Here is a 19861-nt window from a genome sequence, read left to right as displayed (position 1 = left end):
TTAATGAAACTAAAAAGTTTATTATTGTTTTTGTTACATCTAACAATGAAACTTGAGGGTTAAAAAAGTCTCTGATAACATAATGTCCTTAAGGGCTATAAAACGATTTTCTGCCCAACTAAACATTTTTACTTCTATTAAACATTAATTTTCTTTTAAAAAAAATTGACAAATTTATTTACTTTACATACCTTGCAGTTTTTATTTTCAAAAATGTTAATCCATTTATTTAATTAAATTTACTTTGTTCCTATTTTTGTTTATATTTTAGTAATAGAAAATATTGTTTTTTTATTAATTGAACACTTTTTTCCTTTTTTTCTATAAAAAAGTTTTTAGTCAATATTGTTAAAATCTTTTCAAAAAAACTGTATCTGTAACAGAACACAAAAATTAGCATATAATTAGTATTAATTTAATAAACAAATTGTAACAAATACAAAGAGATAAATGTTTGTGAAAAATATGTATTTGATAAAGGACAAAGAAAATCCTAATAAAACTAAACAAAGTTAAAGATACACCGGTAAAAATAGAAAAAATTGAGAAAAGTAAAATCTCCGTGTATAAATATGCATACATTCAAGAATATGAAGGTAGTTTGATGTTGTTGTTGTACCACAAAAAACAATAATAATAATAACAAACTCAATTTTTGGGTGGGAGAAGGTGAACATAACCGTTACATTACAATATTTATGAGTGTATTAAAACGAAGAGAGAGAGAGTGATAGAAAGAGAAGGAGAGTTTGTGTTAAAAAAAAAGTATGTGGGTAAGAAAATTAACAACAACAACAATAAAGTCAGCATAATAGAAATAAACATACATAGTGGGCGAGGTGTAGACACCAAAGAAAAAAAATACATAAATAAATGAAAACAAGGAAAGAAATTTTTTTGGTGTGTTAAAATAACGGTAAGTTTAAATGATTAGGTTTGTTGTTGTTCGACATAATGACGTTAAGAATGTTAATAATGATGATGGAGGTGGTGGTTTTTAAGGTGGCAAATGATGACGACACGCAAAAAAAAAGTGGACATAAAAACTCAACGAAAATAAAATTTTATACAACTGAACAGACAAAAAAGGAGCACCGCAACAACAACAACAACAACAAACATTGATAGCCAGTAATGTTAACGAACGAAAACGTCAAAGTGGTCATATAAAAAATAGCAACAACAGCAGGAAAAAGAAGAAAGAGAAGCAGCATAAAACGAAAAACTATGTTGCTAATTCAACACACACAACGTAACATGTGTAATATTTCGCCTGGTTTATGGATAGGAATATAATAAATAAGGAAAACAGAGAATGTAAAGTGTAAAAAAAAAGAAATTCAGGAACAGGAATGGAAAATTTAACTTTTATTCCAATAACTCACCTATAGAATAGTTTATTAGGTAATTTAAGGACTAGATTTTTGTGCTTATTGACTAGTAGTGGATTAGTAAATTTTCTATTCTATGGACTAATCTATGAAAGGGTTTATTAAGATATATATGAACTACTCTACAATCTACTACTACAATGTAAAAGACTACCAGATACTGGACTACTATAGACTAGTATATGAACTAGTCTTTGCGTAATCCAAGGACTATTAACTAGCCTATGCCAAACTCTATAGAATGATCTATTGGCTTGTTTAGGTACTTGTGAATTTGGATGAAACTATGGACTAGTCTACGAAATTGTCCACTGTGTAGAATATGAATAACTTCTTTGGCTACTATATGGACTAGTCTTTTGAGTAATCTATGGACTAATGACTTGTCTAGGGACTTGTCTATTGATTAGTATATGAAGGAAACTCTTAACTTGTCTATGAAATAGTATAATGTATGGAATATGAATAAATTTATTGAATGCTATATGGACTAGTCTTTTGGGTAGTCTATGTAGTATTGAGAAGCCTATGGTATAGTCTATTGATTAGTCTATACAATCGTCTATTGACTCGTCTATGGAAAAGACTATTGAATAGTCTATGAAATAGTTTATGAACTAGTATAGTGATTAGTTTATTGAATGATCTACTAATCTATGGACTAGACTATTCTATGGACTAATCTATGAAAGAATTTATGAAGTAATCTATGAACTACTCTATTGATAGTCTACTGACTAAATAAAGTATAAGACTATCAGCTACTGGACTAATATTGACTAGTATATTAACTAGTCTTTGAGTAATCCAAGGACTATTGACTAGCCTATGCCAAACTCTATTGAATGATATATTGAATAGTCTAGGGACTTCCCTATTGATTAGTATATGGAGGAATCTATTGACTAGTCTATGAAATAGTCTAATGACTAGAATATGGACAACTTCATCGGCTACTGTTGGACTTGAGTTTTGAGTAAACTATGATCTATTGACAAACCTATGTTATAATATATTGATTAGTCTATTGATTAGCCTACACAAAGGTCTATTGACTAGTCTGTGGAAAATACAATTGAATAGTCTATACTATGGACTAGTCTATGGAAAATACAAGTCTATACTATGAACTAGTTTGCCGATAAGTATATTGAATGACCTATTGAGTAGTATCTGAACTAGTTTAATATCTTGTCTATGGACTGGTATTTTGACTACTCTTTGGACTTTTGACTAGATTATGACTAGTCAGTTTGTCTCTGGACTTATCTATTAACTAGTCTATATAATAGATCTAAGTAGTCCATGGTTTTTTGACAAGCCTATGATATAGACTATTGAATGATATATTGAATGATCTATTGCTTAGTCTATACACTCATCTATTGACTAGTCTATGAAGAATGGTCTATGAATTAGTTTATGAACTAGTATACCGATTAGTCTATTGAATATTCTACTAAGCAGTATCTCAACTAGTATAATATCTTATCTATGGACTAGTATTTTGACTTCTCTAAGTTCTTTTGACTACCTTATGCAATACTGATACTCTGGACTAATCAATTGACTAGTCCGTTTGCTAGTCTCTGGACTAATCTATTGACAAGTTTTTCCAATAGTCTAATGACCAGAGACCTTACATACAAACAAGCAATATTTATGAAAAATAGATCAGACTTTTAGCTCAATCCGTTTATGCACTATCAAGCTTTTAACATACAGGCGTACGGACAGGACTAGATCCCCTTAGAATGGGGAAGCTGGCTATATAAACTTTGAGGATCTACGATCAATATTTCGATATATCGTTTTGATATTTATCGTTTTCCAAATAGTATGTACTGGAAAGAGAACAATAGTATTGAATTTTCCATCCCTGAACAGGAATAACATAAAAACAACAACAACTAGCAGCAGCAGCAGCATAACAGACAAACTAAATACAGAAAAAACAACATACAAAAGATAATCAAAGAAATAAAAAAAGAAGAAAAGTCAACAAGAGGACAAAGAAAATAAGAAAATTAAACAAGAAGAAAAAACTGAACTACAAAATAAACTAAATGAAAAATTAAAGGATTAAAGAACTTTAATAAATAAAAAAAAACCAGCAGACATTGAAAATTAATTAAAGAAAAAACATAAAAAAAGTTTTATTAATTAAACTCAAATCGGGGTCTCCACCTTCCTACACACATTAAAAACTCTCTTGCACAAACATACACACAAACACTTTATCTCTTTTTTTTAAATTAAATAGTAGATTTTTGTTTCATAAAAATTTATTAAACAAATTATGTTTCTTTAATTTTTTAACTTATAATTTTTTTTTGCAAGTTTTCTATTAAATTTTCTTTTATTAATTTTTTCAGGTTTCTTATTTTTAAAGTATTAATTTCTCTTCAATTATTATTTTTTCACATGTTTTATTAACTACTTTTTATTATAATTTATTAACTATTTATTTTCTGCTTCTTGCTTTTATAAACCATTCTTTGAACACTTACTTTTTTTTTACACACACACACACGCACTCTGCTTAATACTTTTTATTTTTTTTTTAAAGAAACTTTTAATGTTTTCTTTTTTTTTCTTTCTTCAATTTATTTAATTAATATTAATTAACAGTTAGATTTTTTTCTGTAATTTCTCTATATATAGATTAACTTTTTTTTTTTAATTAACTACCGTCTATATAAAAATCTTTTTCTTTAAGAACAAGAGGAAAAAAATTCTTCACACACGAACCGCACCAACCAGACTGAACGACGAAAGGAAACAAAATCGCCGCAAAACCTTACAGCAATAAGCAACTCTGCTTTTGTAATTTTAATACTCGTACCCAAATAAACAACTGTGTAGGAAAATTTCTATAAATTTGTTAAAATATTGCCATTTTTATTAGTTTTTATAAGAAATATTAAAATAATTATTTAATATTTCTTTTAAAATGTTGGGTTTCTTTCAAGAGTTACTTTTAATTCATAAATCTCATTAAATACTTATTTTTCCGACTCTGTGTGTAAGTTTTTCGCCTTTTCTTTACACCGGCCATTTTGTGTTTTTATTTATATTCCTTTTTGTTTTTCTTATTCGTTTATTAGCGGCGAAATAAAGTAAACAATTGTTTTTTTCACTCTCTTTCTCTCTCTCTTTTGTTGAAAGTTTAAGAAAGCTGCCAGACTGGATTTTTTATCAAGCAGAATAATGAGAAATCGCTTAAATTATTAATCTACAAAATACATATGCAATAGGGTTCTATAAATCGACTTTCGAATAATCGAACAATCGAATTTTTGTCGAAAAAAAGTCGAAGTCGACTATTTTGTTCCAAAAAGTCGAATAAAGTCGAAAAAAAGTCGAAGAAAAGTCGAAAAAAGTCGAAAAGTCGTAAAAAGTCGTAAAAAGTCGTAAAAGTCGAAAAGTCGGAAAAAGTCAGAAAAAGTCGGAAAAAGTCGAAAAGTCGGAAAAAGTCGAAAATTCGAAAATTGTAGAAAAAAGTCAAAAACTCTAAAATAGTCGGAAAAAACTCGAAAAAAGTCAAAAAATAGTCGAAAAAAAGTCGAAAGAAGTCGAAAGAAGTCGAAAATAGTCAAAAAGTCGAAAAGTAGAAAAAATTCGGACAAAGTCAAAAAAAGTCGAAATACTTATAGTCGAAAAGTCGACTTTTAATTAAATGAAAGTCGAAAAATCCACTTTTCATAAAATGCAAAAAGTCGAAAAGTCGACTTTTAACTAAATGAAAAAAGTCGAAAAGTCGACTTTTCGTTTCAACTATAGAACCCTAAAATACATATGCAATTGTTGTAAAAAAAACCTCAGTTTTAAATACATATCAGGGATGGCAATGACATTTTGAAATTGTTCAAATTAGTATTAAACATTGTACTTTTTTGATTCCGATTGTACCAAATAATTTGATTTTGTAAATTTATATCAATATAAAGCAAAACTCTCTCAAATCGGCTTCATTGGTCTGTAAATCCGTCAGTAAACTAGACTAGTAAACATACTAAGACAGTCGATTGTCTCTTTATGGATTATAGAATACACCAGTCTGTAGACTAGGCAATAGAGTAGTCTATAGTTTAGACGTTAGAGTGGTGTATATAGAATAATCCGTATACTAGTCCAAAGAATATTTCCATATAATCCGTATACTAGTCCAAAGACTATTTCATGTCTAGACCATAGTGAAGTCATAAGACTAGTACAAACTGTAGTAGAAGGTACTTTAAAAGTCTATTCAAAATTGCACTTAAAGTATATAAAAGTATCTCAAATCGGTTTCATTAGTCTGTCAGTAAACCTGTCAGTAAACTAGACTAGTAAACATACTAGACAGTCTTTTGTCTCTCTATGGATTATATAATAGTAGACTAGACAATAGATTAGTCTATAGATTATACGTTAGAGTGGTAGATATAGAATAAACCGTATACTAGTCCAAAGACTAATTCATCTTAGAGAAGTCATAAGACTAGTACAAACTCTAGTAGAAGGTACTTTAAAAGCCTATTCAAAATTGCACTTAAAGTATATAAAAGTATTCCTAAAAATTTACTCTCTTTGGTTAAAGTTTTACAGATTGTCTGGTTGTAATATTTTCCAGGTTTCTTAATAATAGCAGAGAATATGAAAAAGAATTGTATTTATCCTCTTCTAAAGCTTAGTGAAAAGTTTACCATCGGTAGTCTTTTTAACTTTGTGACAGAAATACAATTTTACATTATTTTTTACTAAATTTAAAATTTTACAAAATGGTGCCATTGCACTTTTGCACATCGAATTGCACCAAAAAAGTACAATTGTACCAATTTTGCCACACCTGTCTAATACCCTTTTACACTACATCGAAATAATTAGACTTCAAAGCTACATTCACAGTGCTAGAGTACTTCAGCGAATTCTTTTTCTTATCCATAGAAATTCGTCTAGGTCTTTTTTTAACCCTTCCAGAATCAAACAATTTCTGTCCAATATACGTTTATGTATATATATCTGCAATATCAAAAAGTCCCATTTTATAGATTATCATACATGTTCCTAGGTTCAATATTGAAAATCTATGAAAGTCCCCATCTTTGATTTTATGATTCTAGTCCCAATATTACAGAAAATTCCAAAAATAGCTGTTGGAGAACGAAAAAGTAACAGAAAGTCCCCTTTTTATGTATATTTTCAACCAGAAATTCCTCCCATACAGATTTTTATACAATCTGGAAGCTGCGTGATCAATTTTATGTTTTTAGGTTCAATATTATAGAGAAATCAAAAAAGTATTACTAAAGGAACGAAAAAGTACTAAAAAGTCTCCTTTTATAAATCAGAATATTACGTGTTTCATTTTATGTTTATAGATTCAATATTTTAGAAATCTCAAGAAGTACCATTTGAAGTGCAAAAAAAAATCCCCTTTTATAGATTCTCATTAACTCCGTGTTCCACATGCTTAATTTCATGTTTCTAGGATCGATATTATAAAAAAACTGAAAAAGTACCAGTTAAAAAACGAAAAAGTACCAAAAAAAGTCCTTTGTACCGGAGTTATAATTAGCATCCCATTGGAATATTTAGTGTTACTAAATCAATTAGTTTGAATGAAATCAAATTCCCCGTTTTTTCCCCCATTTGGTACTTTTTTCCCATTGTCATATTTAATGTTACTAAATCAATGAGTTTTGAATGAAATCAAATACGCCGTTTTTCCCCCTTTTGGTACTTTTTTTTCTTCCTATTAAAGTAATAAACATTTTATTTAAAAAATAATATCGTAGTGGAAGCCCATCATTAAGTATTCACTCATACATATGTATGTATGTATGTATGTACAAGTCAATACTTACATAGGAGACAATGTTTAATGCGAAAAGTACCAAAAATAGTTATAATTTTACTTCAGCGAATTCTTTTTCTTATCCATAGAAATTCGTCTAGGTCTTTTTTTAACCCTTCCAGAATCAAACAATTTCTGTCCAATATACGTTTATGTATATATATCTGCAATATCAAAAAGTCCCATTTTATAGATTATCATACATGTTCCTAGGTTCAATATTGAAAATCTATGAAAGTCCCCATCTTTGATTTTATGATTCTAGTCCCAATATTACAGAAAATTCCAAAAATAGCTGTTGGAGAACGAAAAAGTAACAGAAAGTCCCCTTTTTATGTATATTTTCAACCAGAAATTCCTCCCATACAGATTTTTATACAATCTGGAAGCTGCGTGATCAATTTTATGTTTTTAGGTTCAATATTATAGAGAAATCAAAAAAGTATTACTAAAGGAACGAAAAAGTACTAAAAAGTCTCCTTTTATAAATCAGAATATTACGTGTTTCATTTTATGTTTATAGATTCAATATTTTAGAAATCTCAAGAAGTACCATTTGAAGTGCAAAAAAAAATCCCCTTTTATAGATTCTCATTAACTCCGTGTTCCACATGCTTAATTTCATGTTTCTAGGATCGATATTATAAAAAAACTGAAAAAGTACCAGTTAAAAAACGAAAAAGTACCAAAAAAAGTCCTTTGTACCGGAGTTATAATTAGCATCCCATTGGAATATTTAGTGTTACTAAATCAATTAGTTTGAATGAAATCAAATTCCCCGTTTTTCCCCCATTTGGTACTTTTTTCCCATTGTCATATTTAATGTTACTAAATCAATGAGTTTTGAATGAAATCAAATACGCCGTTTTTCCCCCTTTTGGTACTTTTTTTTTTCCTATTAAGTAATAAACATTTTATTTAAAAAATAATATCGTAGTGGAAGCCCATCATTAAGTATTCACTCATACATATGTATGTATGTATGTACAAGTCAATACTTACATAGGAGACAATGTTTAATGCGAAAAGTACCAAAAATAGTTATAATTTTCATCCCTTAAACGTCCGAATATCCAAAAAGTAAATTTTATTTTTTCGTTTAAGGAGTCAAACATATTTTTTGAATGTTTACTCGTGCAAAAAAAGTACCAAAATACAGTTTTTACCCGTTTCTATCCTAAAGGGGACGAATTTGAAAGAAAAAGTACTGGAAAACTTTACACTTATTTTTAAATGAACCACGATAAGCTTTAAACTGTTTGTGTATCTTTCTTAGCTTAGGAGATATGAGGTTGACGAATTTACCCATTTTACATCCTAAACGTTCGAATTTCCAAGTGGATCTTTTTGTTGGGAGACCAATCTCCTGTCCAAATTTCAGCACTTTAATGTTAATTTCATATAAATAGATTATTTTTTGGCGGCTAGGGTCAGATGAGGCCCGATTATAATGAAAAACTAAGTTGTGCCGATTTTTGTAGAGATGCTAGAACATTTAACATAATTTTGAGCTCAATAGAACTATTCGGACGTACGGTTGTATGGGGGCTAGGTGAAAAAATCGACCGTTTTTCAACCATATTCAATGTGCTTCGTCCTTGAGCCAAGAGAAAAGTATGTGTCAAATATTAAAAAAATATCTTGAAAATTTTCAACCATATTCTATGTGCTTCGTCCTTGAGCCAAGAGAAAAGTATGTGTCAAAAAAGTCGACTTTTTGCATTTTATGAAAAGTCGATTTTTCGACTTTTTTCATTTAATTAAAAGTCGACTTTTAGACTTTTCGACTATAAGTATTTTATAAATAGTCGACTTTTCGACTTTTTTCGACTCTTTCCGACTTTTCGACTTTTCGACCTTTGGACTTTTTCCGACTTATTTTTGACTTTTTTCTACAATTTTCGAGTTTTCGACTTTTTCCGACTTTTTTCGACTTTTTACGACTTTTCGACTTTTTTTCGACTTTCTTCGACTTTTTTCGACTTTATTCGACTTTCCGACTTTTCGACTTTTTTCGACTTTTATTAACAAAGTCGACTTTTCGACTCTTTTCACAGACGATAGTCGAGTTATCGACTTTTTTGGAACAAAATAGTCGACTTCGACTTTTTTCGACAAAAAGTCGATTGTTCGATTATTCGAAAGTCAATTTATAGAACACTAGTACAGCTAAAAAACATAAACACACCAATATTTTTGTGTTTTTGTTTTTAGCTGTCACACAGTGTTATTATCTGTATACTGCCAACTATTTCCAACTTTTTCCAATTACAAAAATACAACCCTGTTCTAAACGTATGTTACAACAACTGCAGCCAACTTCACTTTGTATATGATTAATTGGCTATTCTCTTTTCATATCGCCATTCGTATAAAGTCAAAAACGAAAAAAATTAAATATTTCTAAACATAATTCGCCCAGTAAAGACGCGCTTTTCTTAAGCACTTGAAATAAATCTTTGGGAAAAACGTGAAATAATTTGGGTGTTTTAATTATTAATTAAAAACAATAATAAAATAATAATAAATAAGAAAAGTTATTAATAGAAAAGAAAACAAAAGTTTTTTTTTCGTAGACAACAAACAAAATGCAGTCGGCTACCAAGAAAAGAGTTTGTTACTATTATGACAGTAAGTAAATGTTTATTTTTTTTTATAAATTTATTAAATAAATAAAGAAATTAACAAAAATTTATAAAGATATTTTTAAAAACTGTGTAAAAACGTAAAATTTTTAAGAAGAAATATAAAATGGAAAAATTCCATGTTTTTTTTCGGTTAAAATTTTTTCATTTATTTCGACTGTACCAGCGGCTTTTGTTTTACAGCACACTTTTTGTGTATGCGGTGGAACGACCGTATTAAGACGTGTGCTCTTTTTGTTGTGTTTCATACTTCAACGTACATGTTGAGAAGAATTATAACAACAACAATGTTGTTATTTTTATATTGTTGGTGTTGTTGTTGTCTTCGTGTTTGATAATATTAATGTCTGGACGTTTGCTGTTGTAGTAAAAAGTGTCTTGTGGCTATTTTTTCAAGTATGACGCTTAAGAGACACTCGTTTTAAATTAATAAAAATGAAAATTGTGTGTTTATTTGTTTTTCGTTTTAGAATTTCTTAATGAATAATTTATATTTTCCAAAATATTTCTATAATTATTGTTTTTATTAATTATTAATCAGTAATATTAATATATGTTTTTATTGTTTTTAGGTGATATTGGCAATTATTATTATGGTCAGGGTCATCCCATGAAACCTCATCGCATACGTATGACCCATAATCTTTTGCTAAATTATGGTCTCTATAGAAAAATGGAAATTTATGTAAGTATAATCAAATTATAAAGTTTTTAGGTAATTGAGGCTAGGATTTCGTTGCTAATAACATATTTAAAGTATTGTTCGAAACCTAAGCAACTTATTTTGATATTGTATACAAAGTCCTATAATTTCTATTTTAATTGATCTATTCAAAATAACATACTTGATTTGTGTTATATTATGTGTCTACATTATAATAACAACAACAAAAGATTAATTCCATTTAGCTCTGAGTAACAAGACAACATTAACTGAGTTAACTCCATAAATAGATGTTTGAAACTTAATCAACTTTTTGCTTTTTGTATGAAAAACTTTTTTTTTTATAAGCTCCAAACAGCCATATGGAATAGACTAGCATACCCTGGGAGCTTCGCTACCCTAACCAAAATTGAAAAAAAGTACTATAAAATACCTCTTATAAATTCTCATTTAATCAAAAATTGTATGTCTCTGTGTTCAATATTAAGTATATGGGCATTTCCACGAAAAGTATATTTTTTGTCACATCACGTCACGCACATTAATTGACAATATCTTAAGACCATTCCTTTTGATTGGCCCTTACTTTTTCCTATGTATAAAGCTATTAGAGCTCTACATAAAAATATAAATAATTTAAATATATATAAATATTTTCCCTAGATGTAGGCAGTTAATGGTGCGTGACGTGATGTGACAAAAGTAGACTTTTCGGTGGAAATGCCCATATACAATTCAAAAAATATAATTTGAATGAATGAATAAAAAAGTACCAAATGTCCCTTTCATTAGATTCTTATTCACTAAGGTCCCAATATTTTAAATTTCATATTTCTATGTTCGATATCGTAAAAATATCAAAAAGTACCAACGGAAAAACGAAAAAGTACAAAAAAATCTTTCGCAATAAATTCTCATTTAATAAGGACCGTGTGTCATGTGTTCCGGTTGAATATTTTAGAAAATTCAAAAAGTACCATTTATGAGTTAAAAGGACTAAAAAGTTCTCTCTTAAAGAATCCGTATATGTTTAATAATCATGTGTTTTGAATTCAATATTAAAGAACATACAAAGAGTATCATTTGAAGAAAGAAAAAGTACCAAAAGTCGAATGAATTCTACCTTAGTGGAAAGTACTAACAAAAATAGTACAATTTTTCCCCTTTTCGCTTCGAAATAGACTTTTTTGAGAATTAAGTTTACAAAATCTTCCGTATTTTAATCTATATATCATAGATATAACTCAAACGATTCAAATCTGCATTCATTTGTTCCAGAAAAAATATGCTTTCAAAAAGTACCAAACAATTTAATCGAATTTGGTCCTATATAGGCCTTAGTTATCGAATTCCAAAATAATATAACAATAGCTTATTTTGTGTGAGTAAAAAAATAATACTTTTTCAAATTTTATAAAAATTGGCTCAATGAGTTTTAATATAATAAAATTTCCCGTTTTATCCCATTTTAGTACTTTTTTCCACAGTGAAATAGCAAAAATGAATAGCTTCAACTAATATTACAGATTTAGTCAGTAAATTTAATAGGAATATTCAATAAATCGAAAAAGTTTTCACATTAGCTAAAAAAAACTACCAAAAGTACAGTTTTATCCTTTTTACACCCAAAAAGGACTGAATTTAAAAAAAGTACGAAACAGGTGTCTCCTAATTTTGGGAGATACATATATTCAAAATATTTACAAAAATTTTATTTTGTTTATTAGTTAAAAAGTTATAAAGGGCCAAAAAAAGGTACCAAAATCACCTTTGTTACATACATATTTTCACCCCTTAAAAGTACGAATTTCAAAAAAGTACCTGACACCCATTTGCCTATTTTAAGAGTAGATACAGGTGCATTTAAAATTTTTCTTAGTGGATCTACATAACCAAAAACACATCTATTGTCAAAATTTCATGATTGTAGGTTCAGCCGTTTGGACTGTGCGATGATGAATCAGTCAGTAACACTACTCTTTTATATATATAGATTAGTTAGTAGTGTAGTTGGTAATGATTCCCATCCAGATTTTATGCCGTTTACCAGCTGCTATGTTTTTTAAAATGGCGGGTTCCGAAACTGCGCTATAAAACACCGAACGGCATCTCTAAGGGATTTGAGTTAGGAGATTTTGATTTAGATCAACTTTGCCACAGGTTTTAGTTTATTATCTTGCTTAACTGATTGTATACAATGCTAAAATAAAAGTTGCTTAGGTTTCCAACAATACGATTTTTATATGAAGAACCTGAAATCGGCCGTAGATTCTTAAATAACGCTCCAATTGAGTAAATAGTGAATACTTATGATCACTCATATTTTCCACCAAAAATTGATTTTTATATGAAAAACCTAAAATGTGCTATAGAACCTTAAAAAACGATTAATTGAGTAAATAGTGAAAATCTGTGATCACTCATATTTCCCACCAAAAATCGATTTTTATATGAGAAACCTAAAATCTGCCATAAATCCTTAAATAACGCTCTAATTGAGGAAAAAAATGAAAATCTGTGATCACTCATATATCCCACCAAAAATCGATTTTTTTATGAAAAACTTAAAATCGACAATAGATTCTTAAATAACGCTCCAATTGAGAAAAAAAGTGAAAATCTGTGATCAGTCATATTTCCCACCAAAAATCTTTTTTTATATGAGAAACTTAACATCGGTCCCAAATCCTTAAATAACGCTCCAATTGAGAAATAGTGAAATAGTGATCACTCATATTTCCCACCAAAAATCGAATTTTATATGAAAAACCTAAAATTGGCCATAGATGCTTAGATAACGCTTCAATTTAGAAAATAGTTAAAACCTGTGATCACTCATATTTCAAACCAAAAATCGAATTTTATATGAAAGACTTAAAATCGTCCATAGATCCTTAAATAACGCTCCAATTAAGAAAATAATGAAAATCTGTGATCACTCATATTTCCCACCAAAAATCGATTTTAATATGAAAAACTTAAAATCGTCCATAGATCCTTAAATAACGCTCCAATTAAGAAAATAATGAAAATCTGTCATCACTCATATTTCCCACCAAAAATCGATTTTTATATGAAAAACCTAAAATCGACCGTAGATTCTTAAATACCGCTCCAATTGATAAAATAGTTAAAATCTCCCACCAAAAATAGATTTTTATATCAAAAACCTTAAAATGTAACATAACAGAAGTAGACTTTTTTAACATTAGCAACAGTGGTTAAGAAAAAGTAACGGTTTTTTCCAGAAGTATAGAAGAAAAATTACATATTTGTACAACTTACCTTTGTTATTAATGTTGCTTATTTACGTACAATATTAAATCATTATTATTTTCACTTTCACTTATTTCATTATTAACACTAAACACATTAATAGATATTTTCTATTTTTTTACTTTGCTTATTTGCATTTTTTAATAGCTTTTTTCTTATTTTACTTTTTTCATTTTATTTTAATTTTTTACATTAACAGAGATATTTTTATTTCCCTTTCCTATTTTTAACATATTTTTTCTTAACATAAACACTTTTTCATTTTCATATTTCCTCTCTTTACCACTCTCACCTAAAAAAAAACAAACAACCAGATCTAATAACATTTACACTTAACACTTTTCATACTTATTTTCTTAAAAAGGCCATATTTTGCATTTCTTTTAATTTTGCTTTTACATTTTTATTTTATTTACATTTTTTTGCTATAATAAAATTTCTTTATTTCCCTTTCCTCTTTTTACAAAAACACTTTCTCTTTTTTTCAAACACAAACACACTTGCTCTTTTTTCTTTATTGCCTCTTATACATTTACTCACTTATAAAATACTCTTAAACTTAATAGAGATCTAATAAAACAAAATTTACGAACCGACCGGCCAATGCAATTTGCAACAACAAGTAACGAAAAGAAGAATAACGAAAAAAACAACAACAACGACGAAAAGGCTCCACTAATATTTGTTAGTACAAAGCCAAGAAATTTGCAATTTTTTAAACACAATTTTCTTTTTTAACCGAACTCGTTTCATTAAATGAACTTTTAAATATTGTTTATTAATGTTTATTTAACATTTTTTTAATAATTTTACTTTATTTTTTTAACTTTTAACTAGATTTTTTATTAATTTTATTAAACGTTTAACAAGAACACGTCTGTTGCAATTGCCGCTTTAACTAAAACTAAAGTAGAATATGTCATTTTTGTGTCAAATTTGGAGCCAAAATTATACATGTATTAGTGAAACTTAAATTTTGTTGTTGTTTTCAGTGTTAAAAATTAAAGTAGAATATGAATAGAATGGACAAATGAAAAAAATGTTTGTTATTGTAAAAGAAAATTTTATGATTTTTTTTTTAATTTCTTTAAAATTTAGTAGAAATGCATTTAGAATAAATTTTAGGATTTGTTGTAGTTTAATATATGGAAACAACTAGGCACTATAAACTCTTAATGGCTGCTCAGTTCAGTAATATGTGGCGATTGCCCAGGTGGCTTTGGCTACCTCTAGGGTTTCGTTTAGTAAGGGCAATATAGTTGTCGGAACAAAGGTTATTAAGCCGGTAGTTACATTCCAAACTTAGACTCCTTTTTCCATATATGATAAGTCTTTTCCACTTGGTAGCGTCTCCCCTGCGGGCAATTTAGTTGACGGAGCTGCCACTAAGCCGGTAGCTTAATGGCTACAAAGCCACACTGTCCATGTGGCTGTGTTTACCTCCACAGTTTAGTTTAGTAAGGCTACTAAACCCTGGCTATAATGTCACACTGTTCATGTGGCTTTGACTACTTCCAGGGTTTAGTTTAGTTAGCCTTACTAGCTAATGTAGTTGCCGGAACACAAGCTTTTAAGCTGATAAGCGGGTATTGTAGTTTCCGGAGCTGTCGCCATTAGCCGGTAGCTTCTTGTTAATCTTAAACACATTTATTAACTTTAAAGGGTACTTATTTCCTTTTCAGAATCGTTCCGGCAAATGTATTTGAAGATCGGCGGTTTATCACCGCCATATAGATGGTGTCATTCCGAATGTGTTTTAAAGAATAAACTGACATCAATAGAATCATGTGCATATGTAGGGCCTGTCTAACATGTCTCCTGGTAGCCTACAAATGTGTAACATCAACAGCACTCTTACATTACTCATTTTTTCAAGTTTTTTCTGCGACAGAATTTTCCCGGTGAGCAATATAGTTTACCGGAGTTGCAATCCTTAAGAATGTTGAGATGTCAACATTGACTTGTAGACTCCTATGCATCCAAACTGACACATTTTGGCTACATTAATATTCCGGCATCTGCATATAGTTGCAGGCGGTCTATGAGAACATAGCAAAGTGTTACTCTACCACCAAATTCTTTTTTTCTTTAGCAGAGACCTTCCGGAGGCTGCTATTGGAGCTAAATACAATTGATAGTAAGACAATACCACCCTCCTATCCTCCCCGGACTCTTATTTCCGACACGTTTAACATGCTACTAATGAGCATGGATCTATGTATAGTTAAAATAGCATTAACTCTAAAAGGGGGTTGTAGTAAAAGATGTTTATGGGGCAAATTATGTATGTGTTTGTAATATGAATGCTATAACCCATTTTTAAAAGGGTTTAACTTGGTACTATACATGATTAATTAGCTATTTCAAGCTTTAGGTTAAAACACTAGTCTAGTCTAGTGTTTACAGATTTAAGCCTAAATTTAAACTTGTTTTATAACCATTTCCTTTTTATCATTTTTCTAGCGTCCCCATAAAGCCACGGCCGATGAAATGACCAAATTCCACTCAGATGAATATGTACGTTTCTTACGTTCCATACGCCCCGACAACATGACAGAATACAATAAACAAATGCAAAGATTTAATGTAGGTGAAGATTGTCCCGTCTTCGATGGTCTCTATGAGTTCTGTCAACTATCCGCCGGTGGTTCAGTAGCGGCAGCTGTTAAACTTAATAAACAGGCCTCAGAGATTTGTATTAACTGGGGTGGTGGTTTACATCATGCTAAAAAATCAGAAGCTTCTGGTTTTTGTTATGTTAACGATATTGTTTTGGGCATATTGGAATTGCTGAAGTATCATCAGCGTGTTTTGTATATTGATATTGATGTACATCATGGTGATGGTGTGGAGGAGGCTTTCTATACAACAGATCGTGTAATGACTGTTAGTTTCCATAAATATGGTGAATATTTCCCCGGCACAGGAGATTTACGTGATATTGGGGCGGGAAAGGGCAAATATTATGCTGTCAATATACCTTTACGTGATGGCATGGATGATGAAGCCTATGAGTCCATCTTCCAACCTATTATATCCAAAGTAATGGAAACTTTCCAACCAGCTGCGGTGGTTTTACAATGTGGTGCTGATTCCTTAACTGGAGATCGTTTGGGTTGTTTCAATTTGACCGTTAAGGGTCATGGTCGCTGTGTGGATTTTGTTAAGAAATATAATTTACCCTTCCTAATGGTGGGTGGTGGGGGTTATACCATACGCAATGTATCACGTTGCTGGACTTATGAGACATCAGTGGCTTTGGGTGTAGAAATTGCCAATGAACTGCCCTATAATGATTATTTCGAATATTTTGGACCCGATTTTAAACTACACATCAGTCCCAGTAATATGACAAATCAAAATACCACAGAATATTTGGAAAAAATCAGAAATAGGTGAGTAAAAGTTAAAAGCAAATGATCAACATGTTATTAATTGTTTTATTTCAAATTATTAGACTATTTGAGAACTTACGTATGTTACCTCATGCCCCCGGTGTTCAAATACAAACCATACCAGAGGATGCCATCAATGATGAGACCGATGATGAAGATAAGGCCGACAAAGATGAACGCATAACACAGGCCGACAAAGATAAACGTATAGTGCCCGATAATGAATTCTCCGATTCAGAAGATGAGGGAGAAGGCGGCCGACGAGATCAACGTTCCTATAAGGGTCAAAGGAAAAGGCCACGCCTAGAAAAAGATGGTAAAGTAACAGACAATACCGAAGCTCAAGATGATAAAGAAAAAAGTGAGCAATTTTTTTCAAATAATAATTGCAAAAGAAAATAAATCATTAACATAATTTCTTTCTCTATTTTAGTGGATACAACAGAAAGTGAAGAACCTGCTAAAAGTGAAGATGCCAAAAAAGAAAACAACATATGACGTGGTGGCCGTAATTGGTTATAGAAACCAATAAAACGTACATCGAAATTTAAACCTAATTTAACATAGCGTTTATTTTAATTTAATTTAAAAAAAAAGTTGTACTTTTACGCACTTTGTGTTGTTTCGAAAACTTTTTTCAAAGGTCCACAAGTTTTTATTTGTTTCCTTTTTTCTTAGTACCTTTCAAAAGTACATTAGTACCACACACATAATAATATTTAAAAATACTTAAAAAGTACTTTTTTCCATTATAAAAACTCAACTCAAACTAAAAGCCAGCATATTAAACAAAGTCGTCTATATTTTTAAGTTAAGATGTAAAATATATAATAACACTCCACTCCATCCTCCCCCCCATAACATACACTTTCACTTTTAAGCTAAGATTTTATTACAATTTTTTTTATTTCAAAAAACACAATTTTACTTAGAATTTTTAACACATTTCTTGAAGAGTAATTTAAGTGAAAGTTTAAATGCAACATGATATAAACAAATTATATATATAACAACACTATATGTTCTTTATTTATTTTCATAAAATAAACAAAAAAAAAAAAAAAATAGATTTCTAAATATTTATGTCTACCTATGTGTGAATATCATCAATAATTATTATTATAGTAAAACAAAAAGAAGAAAAGAAAAATTTAAAACGAATATAAATTAAAGAGTGAAATTTTAACAAAATGTGTGGAAAATGTATGTTTTTATTTTTTATTATTATTTTAGAAGAATTTTTGGGAGATAAGAACAACATCTATCTATCTATCGATCTATCTATCTATCTATCTATCTATCTATCTATCTATCTATCTATCTATCTATCTATCTATCTATCTATCTATCTATCTATCTATCTATCTATCTATCTATCTATCTATCTATCTATCTATCTATATATCTATCTATCTATCTATCTATCTATCTATCTATCTATCTATCTATCTATCTATCTATCTATCTATCTATCTATCTATCTATCTATCTATCTATCTATCTATCTATCTATCTATCTATCTATCTACCTATCTATCTATCTATCTATCTATCTATCTATCTATCTATCTATCTATCTATCTATCTATCTATCTATCTATCTATCTATCTATCTATCTATCTATCTATCTATCTATCTATCTATCTATCTATCTATCTATCTATCTATCTATCTATCTATCTATCTATCTATCTATCTATCTATCTATCTATCTATCTATCTATCTATCTATCTATCTACCTATCTATCTATCTATCTATCTATCTATCTATCTATCTATCTATCTATCTATCTATCTATCTATCTATCTATCTATCTATCTCTATCTATCTATCTACCTATCTATCTATCTATCTATGTATCTATCTATCTATCTATCTATCTATCTATCTATCTATCTATCTATCTATCTATCTATCTATCTATCTATCTATCTATCTATCTATCTATCTATCTATCTATCTATCTATCTATCTATCTATCTATCTATCTATCTATCTACCTATCTATCTATCTATCTATCTATCTATCTATCTATCTATCTATCTATCTATCTATCTATCTATCTATCTCTATCTATCTATCTATCTATCTATCTATCTATCTATCTATCTATCTATCTATCTATCTATCTATCTATCTATCTATCTATCTATCTATCTATCTATCTATCTATCTATCTATCTATCTATCTATCTACCTCTATCTACTATCTATCTATCTATCTATCTATCTATCTATCTATCTATCTATCTATCTATCTATCTATCTATCTATCTATCTATCTATCTATCTATCTATCTATCTATCTATCTATCTATCTATCTATCTATCTATCTATCTATCTATCTATCTATCTATCTATCTATCTATCTATCTATCTATCTATCTATCTATCTATCTATCTATCTATCTATCTATCTATCTATCTATCTATCTATCTATCTATCTATCTATCTATCTATCTATCTATCTATCTATCTATCTATCTATCTATCTATCTATCTATCTATCTATCTATTCTATCTATCTATCTATCTATCTATCTATCTATCTATCTATCTATCTATCTATCTATCTAACTAACTAACTATCCATCTGTCTTTCTTGTTCGGTGCCGTGTTAATATGTATGCGTATATTGCCCCATG

The 19861-nt window shown here is 29.3% G+C and overlaps 2 protein-coding genes across 3 annotated transcripts in view; one reads left to right on the top strand and one right to left on the bottom strand.

The window, feature by feature from the left end:
* Positions 1 to 3939, bottom strand: part of LOC119603207 (tyrosine-protein kinase Src64B) — an 88416-nt gene extending 84477 nt beyond the window's left edge. Inside the window, exon 1 of one of the 2 annotated variants that reach the window (XM_037955150.1) lies at positions 3902 to 3939. The gene's annotated coding sequence lies outside the window, so the exon portion shown is untranslated. Of the gene's footprint in view, positions 1 to 191; positions 254 to 3901 lie in introns of those variants that run through there. The other variant, XM_037955151.1, reaches the window with a different exon arrangement.
* A 5614-nt stretch (positions 3940 to 9553) lies between these two features.
* Positions 9554 to 18274, top strand: LOC119603209 (histone deacetylase HDAC1). The gene is made up of 5 exons (XM_037955158.1): positions 9554 to 9861; positions 10448 to 10560; positions 16279 to 17210; positions 17273 to 17571; positions 17644 to 18274. Exons 1-5 carry the CDS (start codon positions 9819 to 9821, stop codon positions 17706 to 17708), a joined length of 1452 nt encoding a protein of 483 aa, XP_037811086.1. The 5' UTR covers positions 9554 to 9818; the 3' UTR covers positions 17709 to 18274.
* Positions 18275 to 19861: the final 1587 nt, after the last annotated feature.

This window comes from Lucilia sericata, unplaced genomic scaffold, assembly GCF_015586225.1.
Source record: "Lucilia sericata isolate MDLA Ls3-8-SP2 unplaced genomic scaffold, ASM1558622v1 Contig000283F_arrow, whole genome shotgun sequence".
NCBI classification, from domain to species: domain Eukaryota; kingdom Metazoa; phylum Arthropoda; class Insecta; order Diptera; family Calliphoridae; genus Lucilia; species Lucilia sericata.
Note: the sequence above shows the minus strand (reverse complement) of the source record. Positions and strands in the feature narration are given on the sequence as shown.